General features: G+C 46.5%; 2 protein-coding genes across 4 annotated transcripts in view; one reads left to right on the top strand and one right to left on the bottom strand.

Moving 5' to 3' along the window:
* Positions 1-854: 854 nt before the first annotated feature.
* Positions 855-3767, top strand: ngrn (neugrin, neurite outgrowth associated). 3 transcript variants are annotated; one of them, XM_014134311.2, is made up of 4 exons: positions 855-989; positions 1757-2023; positions 2304-2414; positions 2799-3767. In XM_014134311.2, exons 2-4 carry the CDS (start codon positions 1788-1790, stop codon positions 3538-3540), a joined length of 1089 nt encoding a protein of 362 aa, XP_013989786.1. In that variant the 5' UTR covers positions 855-989; positions 1757-1787; the 3' UTR covers positions 3541-3767. The 3 variants fall into 3 exon arrangements, with proteins under 3 accessions (XP_013989786.1, XP_013989787.1, XP_013989788.1); XM_014134312.2 differs by having other exon boundaries at positions 882-989; positions 1760-2023; XM_014134313.3 differs by having other exon boundaries at positions 888-989; positions 1802-2023.
* Positions 3768-3887: 120 nt separating this feature from the next.
* The window catches only part of LOC106566365 (sortilin), a 33575-nt gene continuing 18268 nt past the window's right edge, over positions 3888-19194 (bottom strand). Inside the window, exons 10-19 of the mRNA XM_014134309.3 lie at positions 18082-18237; positions 17551-17760; positions 13471-13639; positions 13071-13261; positions 12005-12194; positions 8799-8915; positions 8257-8368; positions 6858-6970; positions 6492-6618; positions 3888-6296 (exon numbers count right to left, since the gene is read on the bottom strand). Of these exons, the coding sequence (XP_013989784.1) occupies positions 6282-6296; positions 6492-6618; positions 6858-6970; positions 8257-8368; positions 8799-8915; positions 12005-12194; positions 13071-13261; positions 13471-13639; positions 17551-17760; positions 18082-18237 (1400 nt within the window). The 3' untranslated portion in view covers positions 3888-6281. The remainder of the gene's footprint in view (positions 6297-6491; positions 6619-6857; positions 6971-8256; positions 8369-8798; positions 8916-12004; positions 12195-13070; positions 13262-13470; positions 13640-17550; positions 17761-18081; positions 18238-19194) is intronic.

Below are 19194 nucleotides of genomic sequence, written 5' to 3'. Positions count from 1 at the left end.
GGTAGTATATGGGGCTTTGGTGACAAAACGGATGGCACTGTGATAGAGTGCATCCAATTTATTGAGTAGGGTATTGGAGGCTATTTTGTAAATGACATCGCCGAAGTCGAGGATTGGAAGGATGGTCAGTTTTACGAGGGTATGTTTGGCAGCATGAGTGAAAGATGCTTTGTTGCGAAATAGGAAGCCAATTCTAGATTTAACTTTGGATTGGAGATGTTTGATTTGAGTCTGGAAGGAGAGTTCACAGTCTAACCAGATACCTAGGTATACCTGTCCACATATTCTAAGTCAGAACCGTCCAGAGTAGTGATGCTGGACGGGCGGGCAGGTGCAGGCAGCGATCGGTTGAAGAGCATGCATTTAGTTTTAAAAGTAAAAGTATTAATCATTTCAAATTCCTTATATTAAGAAAGTCAGGTGGCACCATTTTCATGTTTTTTAAATTTACGGATAGCCAAGGGAACACTCCAACACTCAGACATCATTGCCAAACTAATAATTTGTGTTTAATGAGTCGCCAGATCAGAGGCAGTAGAGATGACCAGAGATGTTGTCTTGATAAGTGTGTGAATTGGACCATTTTCCTGTCCAGCATTCAAAATGGGGTGTCAGGGAAAATGTATGGAGTAAAAAGTACAGATACCCCAAAAACGACTTAAGTAATAAATACTTTAATGTACTACTTAAGTACTTAACACCACTGGTGCTAATCTCTCTTTACCACATGTTAGCACTGCATACATGGGTAATATTCATAAATATCAATGCATTTACTTAAATTAAGGTTTGTTGTTTGGTATTTTCGATCCAGTAGTGACTGATATGTATCGGTTTTTTTTTCAACACCCCATGCCAGTAGGTGGCAGTATGTGGAAATATAGGTTGTATGCCACTCACGACTGTTTGCGGAAGTGCTACATTGTTTCCACGAGACAAGCAGGTCTAGACTGAAATGTAGCTAAAGAAAGCAGGACAATCTTATTTGGGTGAATACAATTGTTAATTATTTTTTATCAATGTTGGCTAGACACCTGGTTATTGTTTGAATACTTTGTGAGATGTGAATGGGCGGTAGCAGCAAGAGGCGTATTTAGCTAACTAGCTAAGGTCTTTGGCTCTGTATGCTAGCCAAGGTTACTATCAAATCACATTTTATTGATCACTTACACATATTTAGCAGATGTTATTGCGGGTGTAGCGAAATGCTTGTGTTCCTAGCTCCAACAGTGCAGTAGTATCTAACAATTCACACAAATGTAAAATTATGGAATTAAGAAATATATTAATGTTAGGATGAGCAATGTTGGAGTGGCATTGACTAAAATACAGTAGAATACAATACAGTATATACATATGAGATGAGTAAAGAAGTATGTAAACATTATTAAAGTGACTAGTGTTCCATTATTAAAGTGGTCAGTGTTTCCATATCTATGTATATAGGGCAGCAGCCTCTAAGGTGCAGGGTTGAGTAACCAGGTGGTAGCCGGCTAGTGATGGTTGTTTAACAGTCTGATGGCCTTGAGATAGAAGCTGTTTTTCAGTTGCCATACCAGGCAGTGATACAGCCCGAAAGGATGCTCTCAGTTGTGCATCTGTAAAAGTTTGTGAGGGTCTTTCCATTGGTATTGAGGTTAGTTCAGCGAGCTGAACTTTTTCTTAGGTAACTAGATCAGACCGAATGGACGTGCTGGGCAAATCAGCTAGATAGAACATGTTGAGAATTTCTGATCCTGTCTTTTCCTTCATCCAGTAGTGACCAGTGGTGAGCCTTCAGAATAGCCATGATGTCTTTCAGGATGGTCTCCTTGATAGCCTCCAGGCTTGTCAAACTGTCAGTGATGCCCACATGGAGCTGTAGTCGACATGTCAGCAGCGATGCCAGCAAGGCCTGGATGGATCAGAGGCAGACACACGGGACCTCGGCCCACAGACACAGAGGGAAGGAGGAGAGGTTTGAAGATGAAGATCCAGATCCAGATATGGACGATGTAGACGACAAGGTCCAGGCTGTGTTCAGGTGAGAAACATTTATCCTAAACTGAACCCTAGGCTTAGTCTGGTCCCAGATCTGTTTGAGCGGTCTTTCTGACAAGAACTGTTGGCGATGCATACAGCACAAACAGACCTGGGACCACCAGGCCTATTGAAGGGTGCCTGTCTACATACTTGCCACTTTCACCAAATCAGTGATAGGCCTACATAGTATCTTAAGATAATATCATATATTTATCAAGTCATCACTCCACACTCGTGATGCAGCAAGGCCTAATGCCGGCAGTCTCACCTTCCCTGTCTAGTGAAGAGAGAAGACGACAGAGGACGGTGAAGTACCATATAGTCAAGAGACAGCTGACAGAGTCTGGAGCTCCAGAGAGGAGGCTGAGCTGGGACGCCATGGAACAGATCAGGTGAGGAAGGCTGCAATGTTACTAAATATTCAGAAATATATTATATATACACAGGATATGTCTAAAGTTTGGACACACCTACTCATTCCAGGGTTTGTCTTTATTTTTACTATTTTATACATTATAGAATAATAGTGAAGACAAACTATGAAATAACACATATGGAATCATGTAGTAAGCAAAAAAGTGTTAAATCAAAATATATTTTAGATGAGATTCATCAAAGTAGCCACCCGTTGCCTGACAGCTTTGCTGTACTGTATGAATGACATGTTTTGATTGTCTGTCAGGTAGACTAGGGAGTCGTGTCAGCTTTATCTGCAACATTGTCAACGTTTTTCCTCAATGACTAAACCAATGACTCAATTACTGACTACACCCCAGGTATCTGAAGCAGGAGCTACCAGAGGAATGGACCATTGACCGTCTGGCAGAGGGATTCTCTGTCCATCGTGACGTCATCCTACGAGTCCTGAGGAGCAAGTTCGCCCCCACCCCAGAGAGGAAAGCTAAACAGGACGCCAGCGTGTGGGCCAGGCTGAGACAGCAGGCCTTACCTGGGGGTGGAGCAGGGGGACAGGGCAGGCAGCAAGCCCTACCTGGGGGTGGAGCAGGGGGACAGGATAGGCAGGTGGCCCTACCTGGTGGTGGAGGGGCAGTGGGACCACAGCTGCCTGCCTCTGGACATAGAAGTAGCAAACCAGCCATGCTGCCCACAGGAAGTGACACTGGTGCCATGGTCACCCTGGCTAGCCACAGTAGCCAGAGGCTGATAGCCAGGGACTTGGAGGATGGCCCAGGCCCAAGAGCCATGATGACTACTGCTAATAGTCCTGCTGCTCCTCTCACCTCACTACCCACCCAGCTCTCATCCTCCCCAACCCTGCACAGCAGGCACACCTCAGGACAAGATTACTCTAGAGAGGAGTGGGAGGAAGAGGAGAATGTTCCAGAGGACAATGTGTTGAAGGTTGAGGAGAAAGGCGACCTTGAGGAGAGATGGGATGGAAGGGTGTTTTCAGAGGAAGAACTGGAGGAACTAATGCTGTCGTCAAAGCATTCGCCAGTGGTACAGAATGGGATAGAGTTCTTTGACCGCGAAGGAAACTTCCTGTACAGAATCTGAGATAGCAAAATTGCACCCTATTCCCTACATAGCCCTGGTCAAAAGTAGTGCACTAATGGCACCCTATTCCCTATATAGTGCACTACTTTTGACCAGGGCCCCATGGGTGCCATTTTAGAAGTAGCCTGAGATGTTAATGTGTTGGTTTCCTAAATGCAATAGACTTCTGTTGGAAGATGCCAGAGACTGATTATGCTGCAAACCAATAAAGCACTATTTCAAATGTATGGGTTAGTCACAAGTTGATTGTAATTCTATAATTGAATTGGTTTTCTTGAATGTTGCACATATTGACATTGGAATGAAATGTAATTTTACATGCAATGTTAGTCCAGAGGAGACAAAACTTTCAAAGGGACGAGTTAATTTATTGGTTGTCAACCCAAAGCAAAATTGTCTCAAATATACAGAACAAGAGATACACAGCCAACACCAAGATTCAACAATTATTTCTTTATACAGCCATTTTAAAATGTCTCACCTCTCAAATCAAAGACATAAAACCAGCATGATTAAATAGGTATGAATAATTCAGAACACGTGTCTTTCCAGTGTTAACTACAGTACAGGTGTTGGCTCTAATGCCAATCTACATTTATTTTAGTCCTGTGCCAGTGCAGAGATGTTTTTGTACAAACCAAACACCAAGTATAGGTTGGATTATAAATCAGATGAAACATTGCATTTGTCTATTTCACAGTGGACAAATCAAGTTGTATTGCATGACAAGGGAATCAAATTGGTTCATGTTTCCATTTCCTATTGCTTTATAGATGGGAGAGTATTCAGAGAACAGTTGTACTGAACAGAAGGGTAGTCGGTATTGAAGGGAGTTTCATTTCAGGTGAAATCCTTATTCACATAAATTACAGTAAGTCCAATCTACGGGGTGTCAATGACAAAGTGGATGCAACTGTGGTTACACAGACATCTGATATCTAGGGTGCATCCTATGGGCCCTGGTCAATAGTAGTCCCCTATATAGAGAATAAGGTGCTATTTGGGATGCACACTTTGAAGCTATTATAGACAGTACGTACACTTACCACTCATTGGGAAGGCACAGACCCAGCCCCCATACTAGACAGACATTTCCCCCAAATGGGCTTCCGAGGCTAGAATGATCCTGTCTCTGTGAAACTAAGTCAATGACCTTCTCGGGTAATGTGGTGACCATAATAAAATGTGATTCAGTAGAATTAGCTCATGTCATATGAGCTACAGTACATAGGAGGTCGGTTCTACACATACTGAAAACAGGCACGCCAGTGTAAAACTGCTACACATCCATACAACATTGTTATGCAAACTGCTCCATCAAAAAATGTCCAGATCCATGTACTTACATTTACAAATGTGCTCTTAGTTCCTGTGTTTACGTTGTTGCCCTGTGTAGTCCAGTGATTAATTCCTACTGTCCTTCCTTCACTTTTGGATCTACTTTCACGTGTGTAAAAACAGCTTAACATATTAAAACAGAAGTATCATTTTTATTGAGAAATGAGGAGGCGTAAGGCCAATAGCTATTTGTACACTAGATTTTCTCCCAAGTACTAACTAAAACAGTTTTCAGATACAAAAAGGACATTGTTCAAATACAGCCAAATCATAATTTGAGATACATGCACGCAACACATTTCTATTACCCCATTGATATCAATGCATGATTTAGGAGGTGAAAATTCGAGTCAGGTAGACATTTCTCGGGTTAGGATACATCGCTTTAGTTCAGTCTAGTTTAGAGGACGTTCACGCCTGCTATGAAAGCTTAGTGTTGATACAGTGGATCTAAACATGTTATTGCTATCCAACTTTAAATGCTTATAAATATTTCCACTTGCATCTTATTAGTTAGGCAAAAATACTTACAAATAATATTTCCAAGCCACAGTACCCAACAGCAACCTATTTACCATGTTCCCGACTCTGTCACATCAATGAAAAAGGAAAGCTCTTTATGTACAGTGCAGGGGAGGGGAGGGGAGGGAGAAACAGGAAAAGTCTTCATTAGAAGTGTATACGTAATATTCCCAAGAGCCCCAGTCCCAAGCATGTATAACCTGTAATGTCATGTTGTTTATGTTCACTTGGTCGAAAAAGATAGCTTTATGTTGTTAAGAGAAGATGATGCTGATAAAACAGCTTCTACACAGCAATTCCAGAGGTCCATTATTTAAATGTTCACCAGCGGTCCAGAACCACCACATTCCATCACTCAATTGTTCCCAACGGAAAAGGAACATGGAGAAGAAATTCTAAATCAACCACAACACTACTAGCCCCCTTTGCTCTCCTGCTGAACTCTATGTGTGTCTCACTCAGAACAGAAAGCCTCATTGGATACCTCACTGATGAGAGCTGCATTACAAGGACTCTCCACCAGGCAATGTAAGGTCAGGGGTTAGAGTTAAAAGGGTCATGGTGGAGGGGAGAAGGAGGAAGTAACAGGAAGCGAAGGAGAGAGAGCAGCAGCGAGCCTCGTTGTACACATAGGACAAACTTGTTCTTCAATATAGAGCAGTGAGCCTAAGGACAGACAGGAGACTAGATTCCCCTGGTAGCTGCAGGAGCTTCTGGTTTGTGAAGGATAGACTGGTAGTTCCTCCTGGTAGCTGCAGGAGCTTCTGGTTTGTGAAGGATAGACAGGAGACTAGATTCCCCTGGCAGCTGCAGGAGCTTCTAGGTTGTAAAGGATAGACAGGAGGCTAGTAGGTCCTCCTGGTAGCTGAAAATGCCACCTGTTACTCCAGAAGATCCTAGAGACACACAGAGAACAAACAACATTCCTATGTAAGCGGACTTTTAAAAGAAAGGACTAGAGAAAACACTGAGGCGAAGAAAAGTCACAACCAATCCTTCACCAAGGGATTGAGGTAAATTGTATATTTATAATAAGTGCGGAGGCCATACAAAAACTAAAAAATGTGATGTTTGTGTGTTTGTACCATTACCTCGTCTGAATCGTGTAAGCCGTTCTTGTTGCTTGCCCGAGTGTGGTTGCTGTCTAATGGCTCATCTACTCCGTCTCCCTGGGCCTCAGCATGCTGCTGTAGGACAGAGTACCTGTGTACCAGGAACCTGGAGGAGCCAACCAAAACACACCGAGCCACTTATAACCTTTTCACACATCATTGTGCCAACCAGAACCAAATGGTACTGGCTCAGATATTTAAAATGTTTCACTGTGCTTGAGTAACCAGCTCTGATCTTAAAACAACAGCAGTATAGCTCGGTTTGCTATGTACTGATCTTAAAACAACAGCAGTATAGCTCGGTTTGCTATGTACTGATCTTAAAACAACAGTTGCTGTACTGACCTTCCACCGCAGACGTACTTCTTGACAAAGAGGACCCCAGCTACGATACTGAGCAGGATAATGATTAGAACCGTCACTACGATGGGTGCTGAGCTGGACAGATGGCCGTCCGTCTTTAGGAGGGGAGAGATACAGAGAGAGAGTATAAGGACAACTCTTCCATCGTTGTCATGCAGTATACATAGAGAGAGAGACTTCCAGAAACGAGAAAGCATGTGCTACCATGACTACTGACAGTTGTGCAGCACGATTAAGGTCATGTAACCAATGGTTACTGAGGTTTACACTGTTTTGAAGATGAAATCCCTATCAATCTTTCTGTCAGTCTCTTGGGTTAAAATGTTTACGTGATTCCACGTTCAAACTGCCCATGTTATACGCAAGTTGTCAAATTCAATAAATGTTACGCAAGGATTCCTTCCATTGTTTTTTGACATTCTGGACCAGTGAGAACCAGTGAAAACCAGTGAGAACCACTGAAGACCAGTGAGAACCACTGAGAACCAGTGTGGACCACTGAGAACCAGTGTGGACCACTGAAGACCACTGAGAACCAGTGAGAACCACTGAAGACCAGTGAGAACCACTGAAGACCAGTGAGAACCACTGAAGACCAGTGAGAACCAGTGTGGACCACTGAAGACCAGTGAGAACCAGTGTGGACCACTGAAGACCAGTGAGAACCAATGTGGACCACTGAAGACCAGTGAGAACCAGTGAGGACCACTGAAGACCAGTGAGAACCAGTGTGGACCACTGAAGACCAGTGAGAACCAGTGTGGACCACTGAAGACCAGTGAGAACCAGTGTGGACCACTGAAGACCAGTGAGAACCAGTGTGGACCACTGAAGACCAGTGAGAACCAGTGTGGACCACTGAAGACCAGTGAGAACCAGTGTGGACCACTGAAGACCAGTGAGAACCAGTGTGGACCACTGAAGACCAGTGAGAACCAGTGTGGACCAGTGAGAACCAGTGTGGACCAGTGAGAACCAGTGTGGACCAGTGAGAACCAGTGTGGACCAGTGAGAACCACTGAGGACCAGTGAGAACCACTGAAGACCAGTGAGAACCACTGAAGACCAGTGAGAACCACTGAAGACCAGTGAGAACCACTGAAGACCAGTGAGAACCACTGAAGACCAGTGAGAACCACTGAAGACCAGTGAGAACCACTGAGGACCAGTGAGAACCAGTGTGGACCACTGAAGACCAGTGAGAACCAGTGTGGAACACTGAAGACCAGTGAGAACCAGTGTGGACCAGTGAGAACCACTGAGGACCAGTGAGAACCACTGAAGACCAGTGAGAACCACTGAAGACCAGTGAGAACCACTGAAGACCAGTGAGAACCACTGAAGACCAGTGAGAACCAGTGGCGTAGTCATCTCTACTCACCAGTAGTTCCTGAGGTCCCAGTAGGTCATTGACACACCTCTTACTGAGGTCTATCTCTTTTCTCTCTGGCTGTGTTCCTCCCTCACACTTATCCCCAGGGATCTTTCTATAGCTGTGGACCAAGAGGACATGGTTAGTGGTCAGTCATGGTTATAAAGAAAGTAACTTAATCAAATCAAATTTTATTGGTCACATACACATAGTTAGCAGATGTTATTGCGAGTGTAGCGAAATGCTTGTGCTTAAATATATATATTTTTTTTAAATATGGAAAAAATAAACTCTTCCATCGTTGTCATGCCATATACACAGAGAGAAACTTCCAGAAATAGGAACCTATGTGCTACCATGACTACTGACAGTTGTACAGCACGATCAGGTGGTTCGGTGATCCACACTCTGATAAGTTACCTTGTCTGAGACCTGTAGACTTGTGTTACCTCCTCAAGCTAATTCCTAGACTTTAGCACAGTGGGCTAACATGGTCTTGTGATACACAGCGCAGGAGATCCAGGTTGGAACACAGATGACTAAAGCCTTACCCTCTGGTCTGCAGCAGCTCCTTCTTGCCTTGCAGACAGAACTCCAGAACGTGGCCCTTCAGGTCCGGCTGTTCCACACACTCTGAGCTGTTCTCTTTACGATAGTACCCAAAGTCACTGCAGGAGGGCAGCGTGGAGCAGGTTAGACAGGGACAGCAGGTAGTGGTGTTGAGAACAATTACTATTCTTCTGCCACTGGTAAACTGTCTGGAGCTAGGGTGACCACCACAGTGTACTAGAGCTAGGGTGACCACCACAGTGTGCTGGAGCTAGGGTGACCACCACCGTGTACTGTAGCTAGGGTAATCCACCACCGTGTACTGTAGCTAGGGTAATCCACCACCGTGTACTGGAGCTAGGTTAACCACCACATTATAATGGAGCTAGGGTAATCCACCACAGTGTACTGTAGCTAGGGTGACCACCACCGTGTACTGGAGCTAGGGTGACCACCACCGTGTACTGGAGCTAGGGTGACCACCACAGTGTACTGGAGCTAGGGTGACCACCACAATGTACTGTAGCTAGGGTAACCACCACAGTGTACTGGAGCTAGGGTGACCACCACAATGTACTGTAGCTAGGGTAACCACCACAGTGTACTGGAGCTAGGGTGACCACCACAGTGTACTGTAGCTAGGGTAATCCACCACAGTGTACTGTAGCTAGGGTGACTACCACAGTGTACTAGAGCTAGGGTGACTACCACAGTGTACTAGAGCTAGGGTGACTACCACAGTGTACTGGAGCTAGGGTGACCACCACAATGTACTGTAGCTAGGGTGACCACCACAGTGTACTGGAGCTAGGGTGACCACCACATTATAATGTAGCTAGGGTAATCCACCACAGTGTATTGTAGCTAGGGTGACCACCACCGTGTACTGGAGCTAGGGTGACCACCACAGTGTACTGGAGCTAGGGTGACCACCACAGTGTACTGGAGCTAGGGTGACCACCACAGTGTACTGGAGCTAGGGTGACCACCACAGTGTACTGGAGCTAGGGTGACCACCACAGTGTGCTGGAGCTAGGGTAACCACCACAGTGTGCTGGAGCTAGGGTGACCACCACAGTGTACTGGAGCTAGGGTGACCACCACAGTGTACTGGAGCTAGGTTAACCACCACAGTGTACTGGAGCTAGGGTGACCACCACAGTGTACTGGAGCTAGGGTGACCACCACAGTGTACTGGAGCTAGGGTGACCACCACAGTGTACTGGAGCTAGGTTAACCACCACATTATAATGTAGCTAGGGTAATCCACCACAGTGTACTGGAGCTAGGGTGACCACCACCGTGTACTGGAGCTAGGGTGACCACCACAATGTACTGGAGCTAGGGTAACCACCACAGTGTACTGGAGCTAGGGTAACCACCACAGTGTACTGGAGCTAGGGTGACCACCACATTATAATGTAGCTAGGGTAATCCACCACCGTGTACTGTAGCTAGGGTGACCACCACCGTGTACTGTAGCTAGGGTGACTACCACAGTGTACTGGAGCTAGGGTGACCACCACAGTGTACTGGAGCTAGGGTGACCACCACAGTGTACTGGAGCTAGGGTGACCACCACAGTGTACTGGAGCTAGGGTGACCACCACAGTGTACTGGAGCTAGGGTGACCACCACAGTGTACTGGAGCTAGGGTGACCACCACATTATAATGTAGCTAGGGTAATCCACCACAGTGTACTGGAGCTAGGGTGACCACCACCGTGTACTGGAGCTAGGGTGACCACCACAATGTACTGGAGCTAGGGTAACCACCACAGTGTACTGGAGCTAGGGTGACCACCACATTATAATGTAGCTAGGGTAATCCACCACAGTGTACTGGAGCTAGGGTAACCACCACCGTGTACTGTAGCTAGGGTGACTACCACAGTGTACTGGAGCTAGGGTGACCACCACAGTGTACTGGAGCTAGGGTGACCACCACAGTGTACTGGAGCTAGGGTGACCACCACAGTGTACTGGAGCTAGGGTGACCACCACAGTGTACTGGAGCTAGGGTGACCACCACAGTGTACTGGAGCTAGGGTGACCACCACAGTGTACTGGAGCTAGGTTAACCACCACAGTGTACTGGAGCTAGGGTGACCACCACAGTGTACTGGAGCTAGGGTGACCACCACAGTGTACTGGAGCTAGGGTGACCACCACAGTGTACTGGAGCTAGGTTAACCACCACATTATAATGTAGCTAGGGTAATCCACCACAGTGTACTGGAGCTAGGGTGACCACCACCGTGTACTGGAGCTAGGGTGACCACCACAATGTACTGGAGCTAGGGTAACCACCACAGTGTACTGGAGCTAGGGTAACCACCACAGTGTACTGGAGCTAGGGTGACCACCACATTATAATGTAGCTAGGGTAATCCACCACCGTGTACTGTAGCTAGGGTGACCACCACAGTGTACTGGAGCTAGGGTGACTACCACAGTGTACTGGAGCTAGGGTGACCACCACAGTGTACTGGAGCTAGGGTGACCACCACAGTGTACTGGAGCTAGGGTGACCACCACAGTGTACTGGAGCTAGGGTGACCACCACAGTGTACTGGAGCTAGGGTGACCACCACATTATAATGTAGCTAGGGTAATCCACCACAGTGTACTGGAGCTAGGGTGACCACCACCGTGTACTGGAGCTAGGGTGACCACCACAATGTACTGGAGCTAGGGTAACCACCACAGTGTACTGGAGCTAGGGTGACCACCACATTATAATGTAGCTAGGGTAATCCACCACAGTGTACTGGAGCTAGGGTGACCACCACCGTGTACTGGAGCTAGGGTGACTACCACAGTGTACTGGAGCTAGGGTGACCACCACAGTGTACTGGAGCTAGGGTGACCACCACAGTGTACTGGAGCTAGGGTGACCACCACAGTGTACTGGAGCTAGGGTGACCACCACAGTGTACTGGAGCTAGGGTGACCACCACAGTGTACTGGAGCTAGGGTGACCACCACATTATAATGTAGCTAGGGTAATCCACCACAGTGTACTGTAGCTAGGGTGACCACCACCGTGTACTGTAGCTAGGGTGACCACCACCGTGTACTGGAGCTGACTGAAACATATGCAGCAAACATAAGGGCATACCAGAATGCATGCCCAATACAAGGCTTTATCTTAGGTAGTATACTAGTGTGGATATTGGAACAGATTCATGATGACTAGACTTCTCACCATTGGAAGTCATCCAGGGTGCAGGGGCAAGGGGTGGGTTGCTTGTTGACCTCATAGTCCCGTCCTTTCAAGCAGACAGAGGCCTTCCTCAGACGCAGGAACTTCTCCTTATAACCCAACATACAGCCGTCGTTAGGGTCGCTGATGTCATCAGAGTGCGCCAGCCACTGCACGTAGTCTTGGTCCTCACCTGAGAAACAGACATGAGTTTGAAAGAGGCTTTAGTTCAGTGGGCTAACACAGACCTGTGATGTGCTGGAGACCCAGGAGCCATCTAATACAGCAGCTTTATTCCCTGGTACTAGGTACTCAGTGTTATAACTCATGTCTAGGTACTGGGTACTCAGTGTTGTAACTCATGTCTAGGTACTGGGTACTCAGTGTTGTAACGCATGTCTAGGTACTCAGTGTTGTAACGCATGTCTAGGTACTCAGTGTTGTAACGCATGTCTAGGTACTCAGTGTTGTAACGCATGTCTAGGTACTCAGTGTTGTAACGCATGTCTAGGTACTCAGTGTTGTAACGCATGTCTAGGTACTCAGTGTTGTAACGCATGTCTAGGTACTCAGTGTTGTAACGCATGTCTAGGTACTCAGTGTTGTAACGCATGTCTAGGTACTGGGTACTCTGTTGTAACGCATATCTAGGTACTGGGTACTCTGTTGTAACGCATATCTAGGTACTGGGTACTCTGTTGTAACACATGTCTAGGTACTGGGTACTCAGTGTTGTAACACATGTCTAGGTACTCAGTGTTGTAACACATGTCTAGGTACTCAGTGTTGTAACACATGTCTAGGTACTCAGTGTTATAACGCATGTCTAGGTACTGGGTATTCAGTGTTGTAACGCATGTCTAGGTACTGGGTACTCAGTGTTATAACGCATGTCTAGGTACTCAGTGTTATAACGCATGTCTAGGTACTCAGTGTTGTAACACATGTCTAGGTACTGGGTACTCAGTGTTATAACTCATGTCTAGGTACTGGGTACTCAGTGTTATAATGCATGTCTGTATCACATCAGCCTACAGTAGCTGTATCCCATGGTATTACTAGTACTCACAGTCTCTAGTGAGCAGCTCTCTGAAGTCGATGGTGACTGATACCCAGTACTGACTGAGCAGAGAGTCTCTGTAGCCCCAGACACTGACGTTCATAGACCTCGCCCCCGGCTCTGACGCTAGCCCTGTGAAGTGGATTGGATCGCTAGTGAACTGGTGAACGTGCCAGCACTGGCCCTCGTCTGTGGAAAACCTGACAGGAAAGAACACATTACTGTACATCAGCACAATTGCCATGACGTGTTTTATTGTACGTTTAAGTGGTTTCTTTATTTCTTGGCCTCTGCATTCTAGCCTGGGTACCAGGCTTCCTGCGTCGCCTGTCTGAAACGACACCCTGATCTATTCCCTATACAGTACACAACTTTTGACCAGAGCCCTTCTTTTGACACACAGACGTACTTGATGTCTTTGATGGGCTGAGCAGAGTGCTCCACGGCCACCAGCAGTCCACCAGAGTCCAGGATGGCATAGTGGTGAGGTCCCTCCAGGGCCTGCAGCCAGGTGTAACCCCCATCATCTGACACGAATACGTCAGGCTTCATCACAGAGATGGCATCGCCCACACTCCCTGAGGGGTTAAGGGGGTCAGAGGGGAGAGGTTAAAGGTCAAAATTAAATAGACAGCGAGGTGTAGCCTCTGTCATCTGATAGTTTAACTGTTTATTAAGTTACTGTATATTCTTCAAGAATCCATTTTCTATTCAGTATATCATTCATTTAAAAAAAGTAAAAAATAAATAAAATGAATGTACCAATCCGTTTAGATAACAGATGGTATACCTTCTGAACCATTTGACCTGTCAGGAAAAAAGCCCTATCCATAACACACTGCACAGCATATCCTCTTCAATCATAATCACAGTCACTTAGTGCGATATTGATTACATTTTGCACGTCACCATTTGCATGCCAGCCAGGTGTGGTCCATCAAGGTGATGGAGTGACACAGGTGTGTGTGTGTGTGTGGGATGTATATATGTGTGTTTGCAGCACACAATCAGCTTCAACTTGTCAACGTAACATCAGCTCTACACTTTCCAGACCAGCAGGAGATCTCCGTTCATTCAGGTGTGTTCCTTTTATCTCAGAATGTGTCTAATGCAGACCTGGGTTCAAATACTATTAAAGGGTATTTCAATTACTTTCCAAGACATTTGTTAGTAAATAATTGGAACAATATATTTTTTTAAACACAATTAGTTGAATATTTGATATGTTTGGAATTACACTTGGAAAGTATTGGCATGTATTTGAAAATACAAAAATATACAGTATTTATACATACTGTGCTGCATTTAAAATGATGTATATGGACATATTTTGAAAAAGTTGGTTATTTATAGGACATTATTTGAAAATACTTTCAAATAGTTCCAGAGGTAGGTGATTCAGTCCAAATTAATTTAAAATACTCAAATATTTATATTACTATCAAACAAACACACGTGTATTTAAACCCAGTTCTAATCTAATGTATGAAACAAATGGGGGAAATGCTAGTTTTGCAGAACTTTCATAATTTCATCAGATGTGTTGAATAAGACATTAAGTGTCATATCATTTTCTGATATTGAGTCCATAAATTGACTGAGTAGAAACGGAATTCACCCCAAAATCTTGATTCCTTTGATTGATACATGCTTTACCGTACCATTTCAACAGGTATAAACTCTTTATCATTGTCAAAGCATACTAAAGCCCACACACCAATCTAGAAGGTGAAGACATGAACATCTCAGAGACAAACAGAATCTCAGTAGCTGGCCCCCATGCACAAGGCACATCCATCAACACGGCTTCCTGCGCACTCAATCTCATTCTGAGTTTCCCCACCAATGGCTACGTCCTGTGGCTGATCATGACTGGAGCGGGAGGGACAATGGCCTCAAGAGTTATTCTCTCTCAACCCAGCCATGTCTGAGGTCCTCTTCTGCCTGAATTCTGTCTTCTTTGGTTGTCAGCATACACATCAAATCAACTTCCGTCTCAAGTCTTGCAGCATTTGGTATGGGTCTCTTGTACACTGGTCGACCCTTGTTTCAAAGCTGGACCTGTGTGGAGCGCTACCTGGCGGTGGTCGCAGCCTGTAACCTTCCTGAAGTACAAACCCCTGAGATACAGGGGAACATGGTCCTCTGTAGCTCAGTTGGTAGAGCGTGGTCCTCTGTAGCTCAGTTGGTAGAGCGTGGTCCTCTGTAGCTCAGTTGGTAGAGCGTGGTCCTCTGTAGCTCAGTTGGTAGAGCGTGGTCCTCTGTAGCTCAGTTGGTAGAGCGTGGTCCTCTGTAGCTCAGTTGGTAGAGCGTGGTCCTCTGTAGCTCAGTTGGTAGAGCGTGGTCCTCTGTAGCTCAGTTGGTAGAGCGTGGTCCTCTGTAGCTCAGTTGGTAGAGCGTGGTCCTCTGTAGCTCAGTTGGTAGAGCGTGGTCCTCTGTAGCTCAGTTGGTAGAGCGTGGTCCTCTGTAGCTCAGTTGGTAGAGCGTGGTCCTCTGTAGCTCAGTTGGTAGAGCGTGGTCCTCTGTAGCTCAGTTGGTAGAGCGTGGTCCTCTGTAGCTCAGTTGGTAGAGCGTGGTCCTCTGTAGCTCAGTTGGTAGAGCGTGGTCCTCTGTAGCTCAGTTGGTAGAGCGTGGTCCTCTGTAGCTCAGTTGGTAGAGCGTGGTCCTCTGTAGCTCAGTTGGTAGAGCGTGGTCCTCTGTAGCTCAGTTGGTAGAACGCGGTCCTCTGTAGCTCAGCTGGTAGAACGCGGTCCTCTGTAGCTCAGCTGGTAGAACGCGGTCCTCTGTAGCTCAGCTGGTAGAACGCGGTCCTCTGTAGCTCAGCTTGGTAGAGCGTCGGTCCTCTGTAGCTCAGCTGGTAGAACGCGGTCCTCTGTAGCTCAGCTGGTAGAACGCGGTCCTCTGTAGTTCAGTTGGTAGAACGCGGTCCTCTGTAATTCAGTTGGTAGAACACGGTCCAGGATAGTTGGTTTGATACCCGGGACCACCAGTAAATGTATGCAGCATGAATAAGCTGCTTTGGATAAAACTGTCTGCTAAAAAGCATATATTATTACAGTGGTGTCACTAATTTATTAATAATAATATACAGTGCCTTCGGAAAGTATTCAGACCCCTTGACTTTTTCCACATTTTGTTAGTTTAGGTTCTAAAATGGATAAAATTGTCCCCCCCATCATTTCTACACACAATACCCCATAATGACAAAGCAAAAACAGTTTTTTAGAAACTGAAATATAGCATTAGCATAAGTATTTCGAACCCTTTACTCAGTTCTTTGTTGAAGCACCTTTGGCAGCGATTACAACATTGAGTCTTCTTGGGTATGGCGCTACAAGCTTTGCACACCTGTATTTGGGGAGTTTCTCCCATTCTTCTCTGCAGATCCTCTCAAGCTCTGTCATTTTGAATGGGGATTGTTGCTGCACAGCTATTTTTCAGGTTTCTCCAGAGATGGTCGATTGGGTTTAAGTCCGGGCTCTGGCTGGGCCACAAGAACATTCAGAGACTTGTCCCGAAGCCACTTCTAAGTTGTCTTGGCTGTGTGCTTTGGGTCGTTGTCCTGTTGGAAGGTGAACCTTCACCCCAGTCTGAGGTCCTGAGCAGGTTTTCATCAAGGATCTCTTTGCTCCGTTCATTTTTGCCTCGATGCTGACTAGTCTCCCAGTTCTTGCCGCTGAAAAACATCCCCGCAGCATGATGCTGCCACCACCATGCTTCACCGTAGGGATAGTGCCAGGTTTCCTCCAGACGTGACACTTGGCATTCAGGCCAAAGAGTTCAATCTTGGTTTCATCAGACCACAGAATCTTGTTTCTCATGGTCTGAGAATCCTTTAGGTGCCTTCTGGCAAACTCCAAGCAGGCTGTCATGTGCCTTTTTATTGAGGAGTGGCTTCCGTCTCGCCACTCTACCATAATGACCTGATTGGTGGAGTGCTGCAGACATGGTTATCCTTCTTCGAAGGTTCTCCCATCTTCACAGAGAAACTCTAGAGCTCTGTTAGAGTGACCATTGGGGTCTTTTTTATTTGTAATAAATTTGCAAACATGTCTAAAAACCTGTTTTCGCTTTGTCATTATGGGGTATTGTGATGTCATTATGGGGTATTGTGTGTAGATTGCTGAGGATTTGTATTCATTTAATCAATTTTAGAATACGGCTGTAACCTAACAAAATGTGGAAAAAGTCAAGGGGTCTGAATACTTTCCGAAGGCACTGTATGTCTTTTAGATTACGGGAGAAGGCCACAGATCAGTGGCTGAGTCTAGACTTGAACCACAAGTGTTAACGCTGGACCAGACTCCGGCACAACACAACGGCCTGGCCTTTTTACTTAGTCAAATTGAAAACAGTCATGGACAGGTTAATGATGATGAGATGTGTGTGTGTGTGTGTGTGTGTGTGTGTGTGTGTGTGTGTGTGTGTGTGTGTGTGTGTGTGTGTGTGTGTGTGTGTGTGTGCATGCATGCCTGCATGTGTGATTTACCGTGAGCCATGATGAGTCCTACAGCGTTTGGTTCACTGAGAGGCAGCATGGGGACGTTCAGCTTCATAGCCGTGCTGTAGGCTGCGTGGATGTGGAGACTGCACTTGTCGGGGTCTTTGGCTGTGGAGTCACACTTGGTGTTGGCAGGCTTCTGCAGCGGTACCCATTCCCCTCCTTGGTCGAAGGACACCACAGACTGCACCGAGCCATCTGGAAAAACAATCCAACGACGAGACAGAGGTTATTCTAAGAGACATATAGATATAATCCAGCGTTTCTCCATCTATGGCTCTGCTGTAGACACGCAGCTGAATTCACACTGAACAGCTAATGAAAGTCATTCATCCTAGGCCTCATAACTGTTATGGTGGAACACACCGTAGTCTGACAAACAGGGGTCTGGGACACAGTCACGTGGCCTTTTTCCTGCCACACACCATGCCTTTGGAACTCCCTTTCTTTACCATCTCAGGCCTGCTCTAACTGTTGGGGGATTTAAAGCAGGTGTGTGTGTGTGTGTGTAGTCCCTACCCTCTGCCAGTATACTGGTGATGAAGACCCCTCGTAGAGAGGTAACGTTGGTGAAGTCAGTGTCTCCCCCTGTGGTGGTGTAGAGGTGACGATCCAGAGACTTAGAGTACACTGTACCCCTGTCGTCTGACACGTAGATGCTGCCATAGCCTGTGTCTGGGGACATATAGGAGAAGAACTGTATTTGGGTACTGTAGATAAGAAATGGAGAAAAGTGAAGGAGAGTATAAGAGGAGGGGAGGAGGAGAGAAGAGTATGAGGAGGAGGGGAGAGAGGAGAGGAACAGGGGAGGAAGAAAGGAACAGGGGAGGGGTGTATGAGAGGAGGGGAGGAGGAGAGGAACAGGGGAGGAGAGTATGAGAGGAGGGGAGGAGGAGAGGAACAGGGGAGGAGAGTATGAGAGGAGGGGAGGAGTGTATGAGAGGAGGGGGGAGTGTATGAGAGGAGGGGGGAGTGTATGAGAGGAGGGGGGAGTGTATGAGAGGAGGGGAGGAGGGAGAGGAACAGGGGAGGAGAGTATGAGAGGAAGAAAGGAACAGGGGAGGAGAGTATGAGAGGAGGGGAGGAGTGTATGAGAGGAGGGGGGAGTGTATGAGAGGAGGGGGGAGTGTATGAGAGGAGGGGAGGAGGAGAGGAACAGGGGAGGAGAGTATGAGAGGAAGAAAGGAACAGGGGAGGAGAGTATGAGAGGAAGAAAGGAACAGGGGAGGAGAGTATGAGAGGAGAGGAACAGGGGAGGAGAGTATGAGAGGAAGAAAGGAACAGGGGAGGAGAGTATGAGAGGAGAGGAACAGGGGAGGAGAGTATGAGAGGAAGAAAGGAACAGGGGAGGAGAGTATGAGAGGAAGAAAGGAACAGGGGAGGAGAGTATGAGAGGAGAGGAACAGGGGAGGAGTGTATGAGAGGAGGGGAGGAAGAAAGGAACAGGGGAGGAGAGTATAGAGAGGAGGAGGAACAGGGGGAGGAGTGTATGAGAGGAGGGGAGGAAGAAAGGAACAGGGGAGGAGTGTATGAGAGGAGGGGAGGAGAGAATGAGAGGAGGAGGAGAGGAACAGGGGAGGAGTGTATGAGAGGAGGGGAGGAGAGAATGAGAGGAGGGGAGGAGTGTATGAG

The sequence above is a fragment of the Salmo salar genome, chromosome 13 (genome assembly GCF_965601325.2).
Source record: "Salmo salar chromosome 13, fSalSal1, whole genome shotgun sequence".
NCBI lineage: Eukaryota > Metazoa > Chordata > Actinopteri > Salmoniformes > Salmonidae > Salmo > Salmo salar.
Note: the sequence above shows the minus strand (reverse complement) of the source record. Positions and strands in the feature narration are given on the sequence as shown.

Coding starts and splice junctions, on each gene's coding strand:
- ngrn (XM_014134311.2), top strand. CDS start 1,788: ATGATGTCTTTCAGGATGGTCTCCTTGATAGCCTCCAGGCTTGTCAAA. Junction 2,024..2,303: donor AAGGTCCAGGCTGTGTTCAG/GTGAGAAACATT, acceptor TTCCCTGTCTAG/TGAAGAGAGAAGACGACAGA. Junction 2,415..2,798: donor GACGCCATGGAACAGATCAG/GTGAGGAAGGCT, acceptor ACTACACCCCAG/GTATCTGAAGCAGGAGCTAC.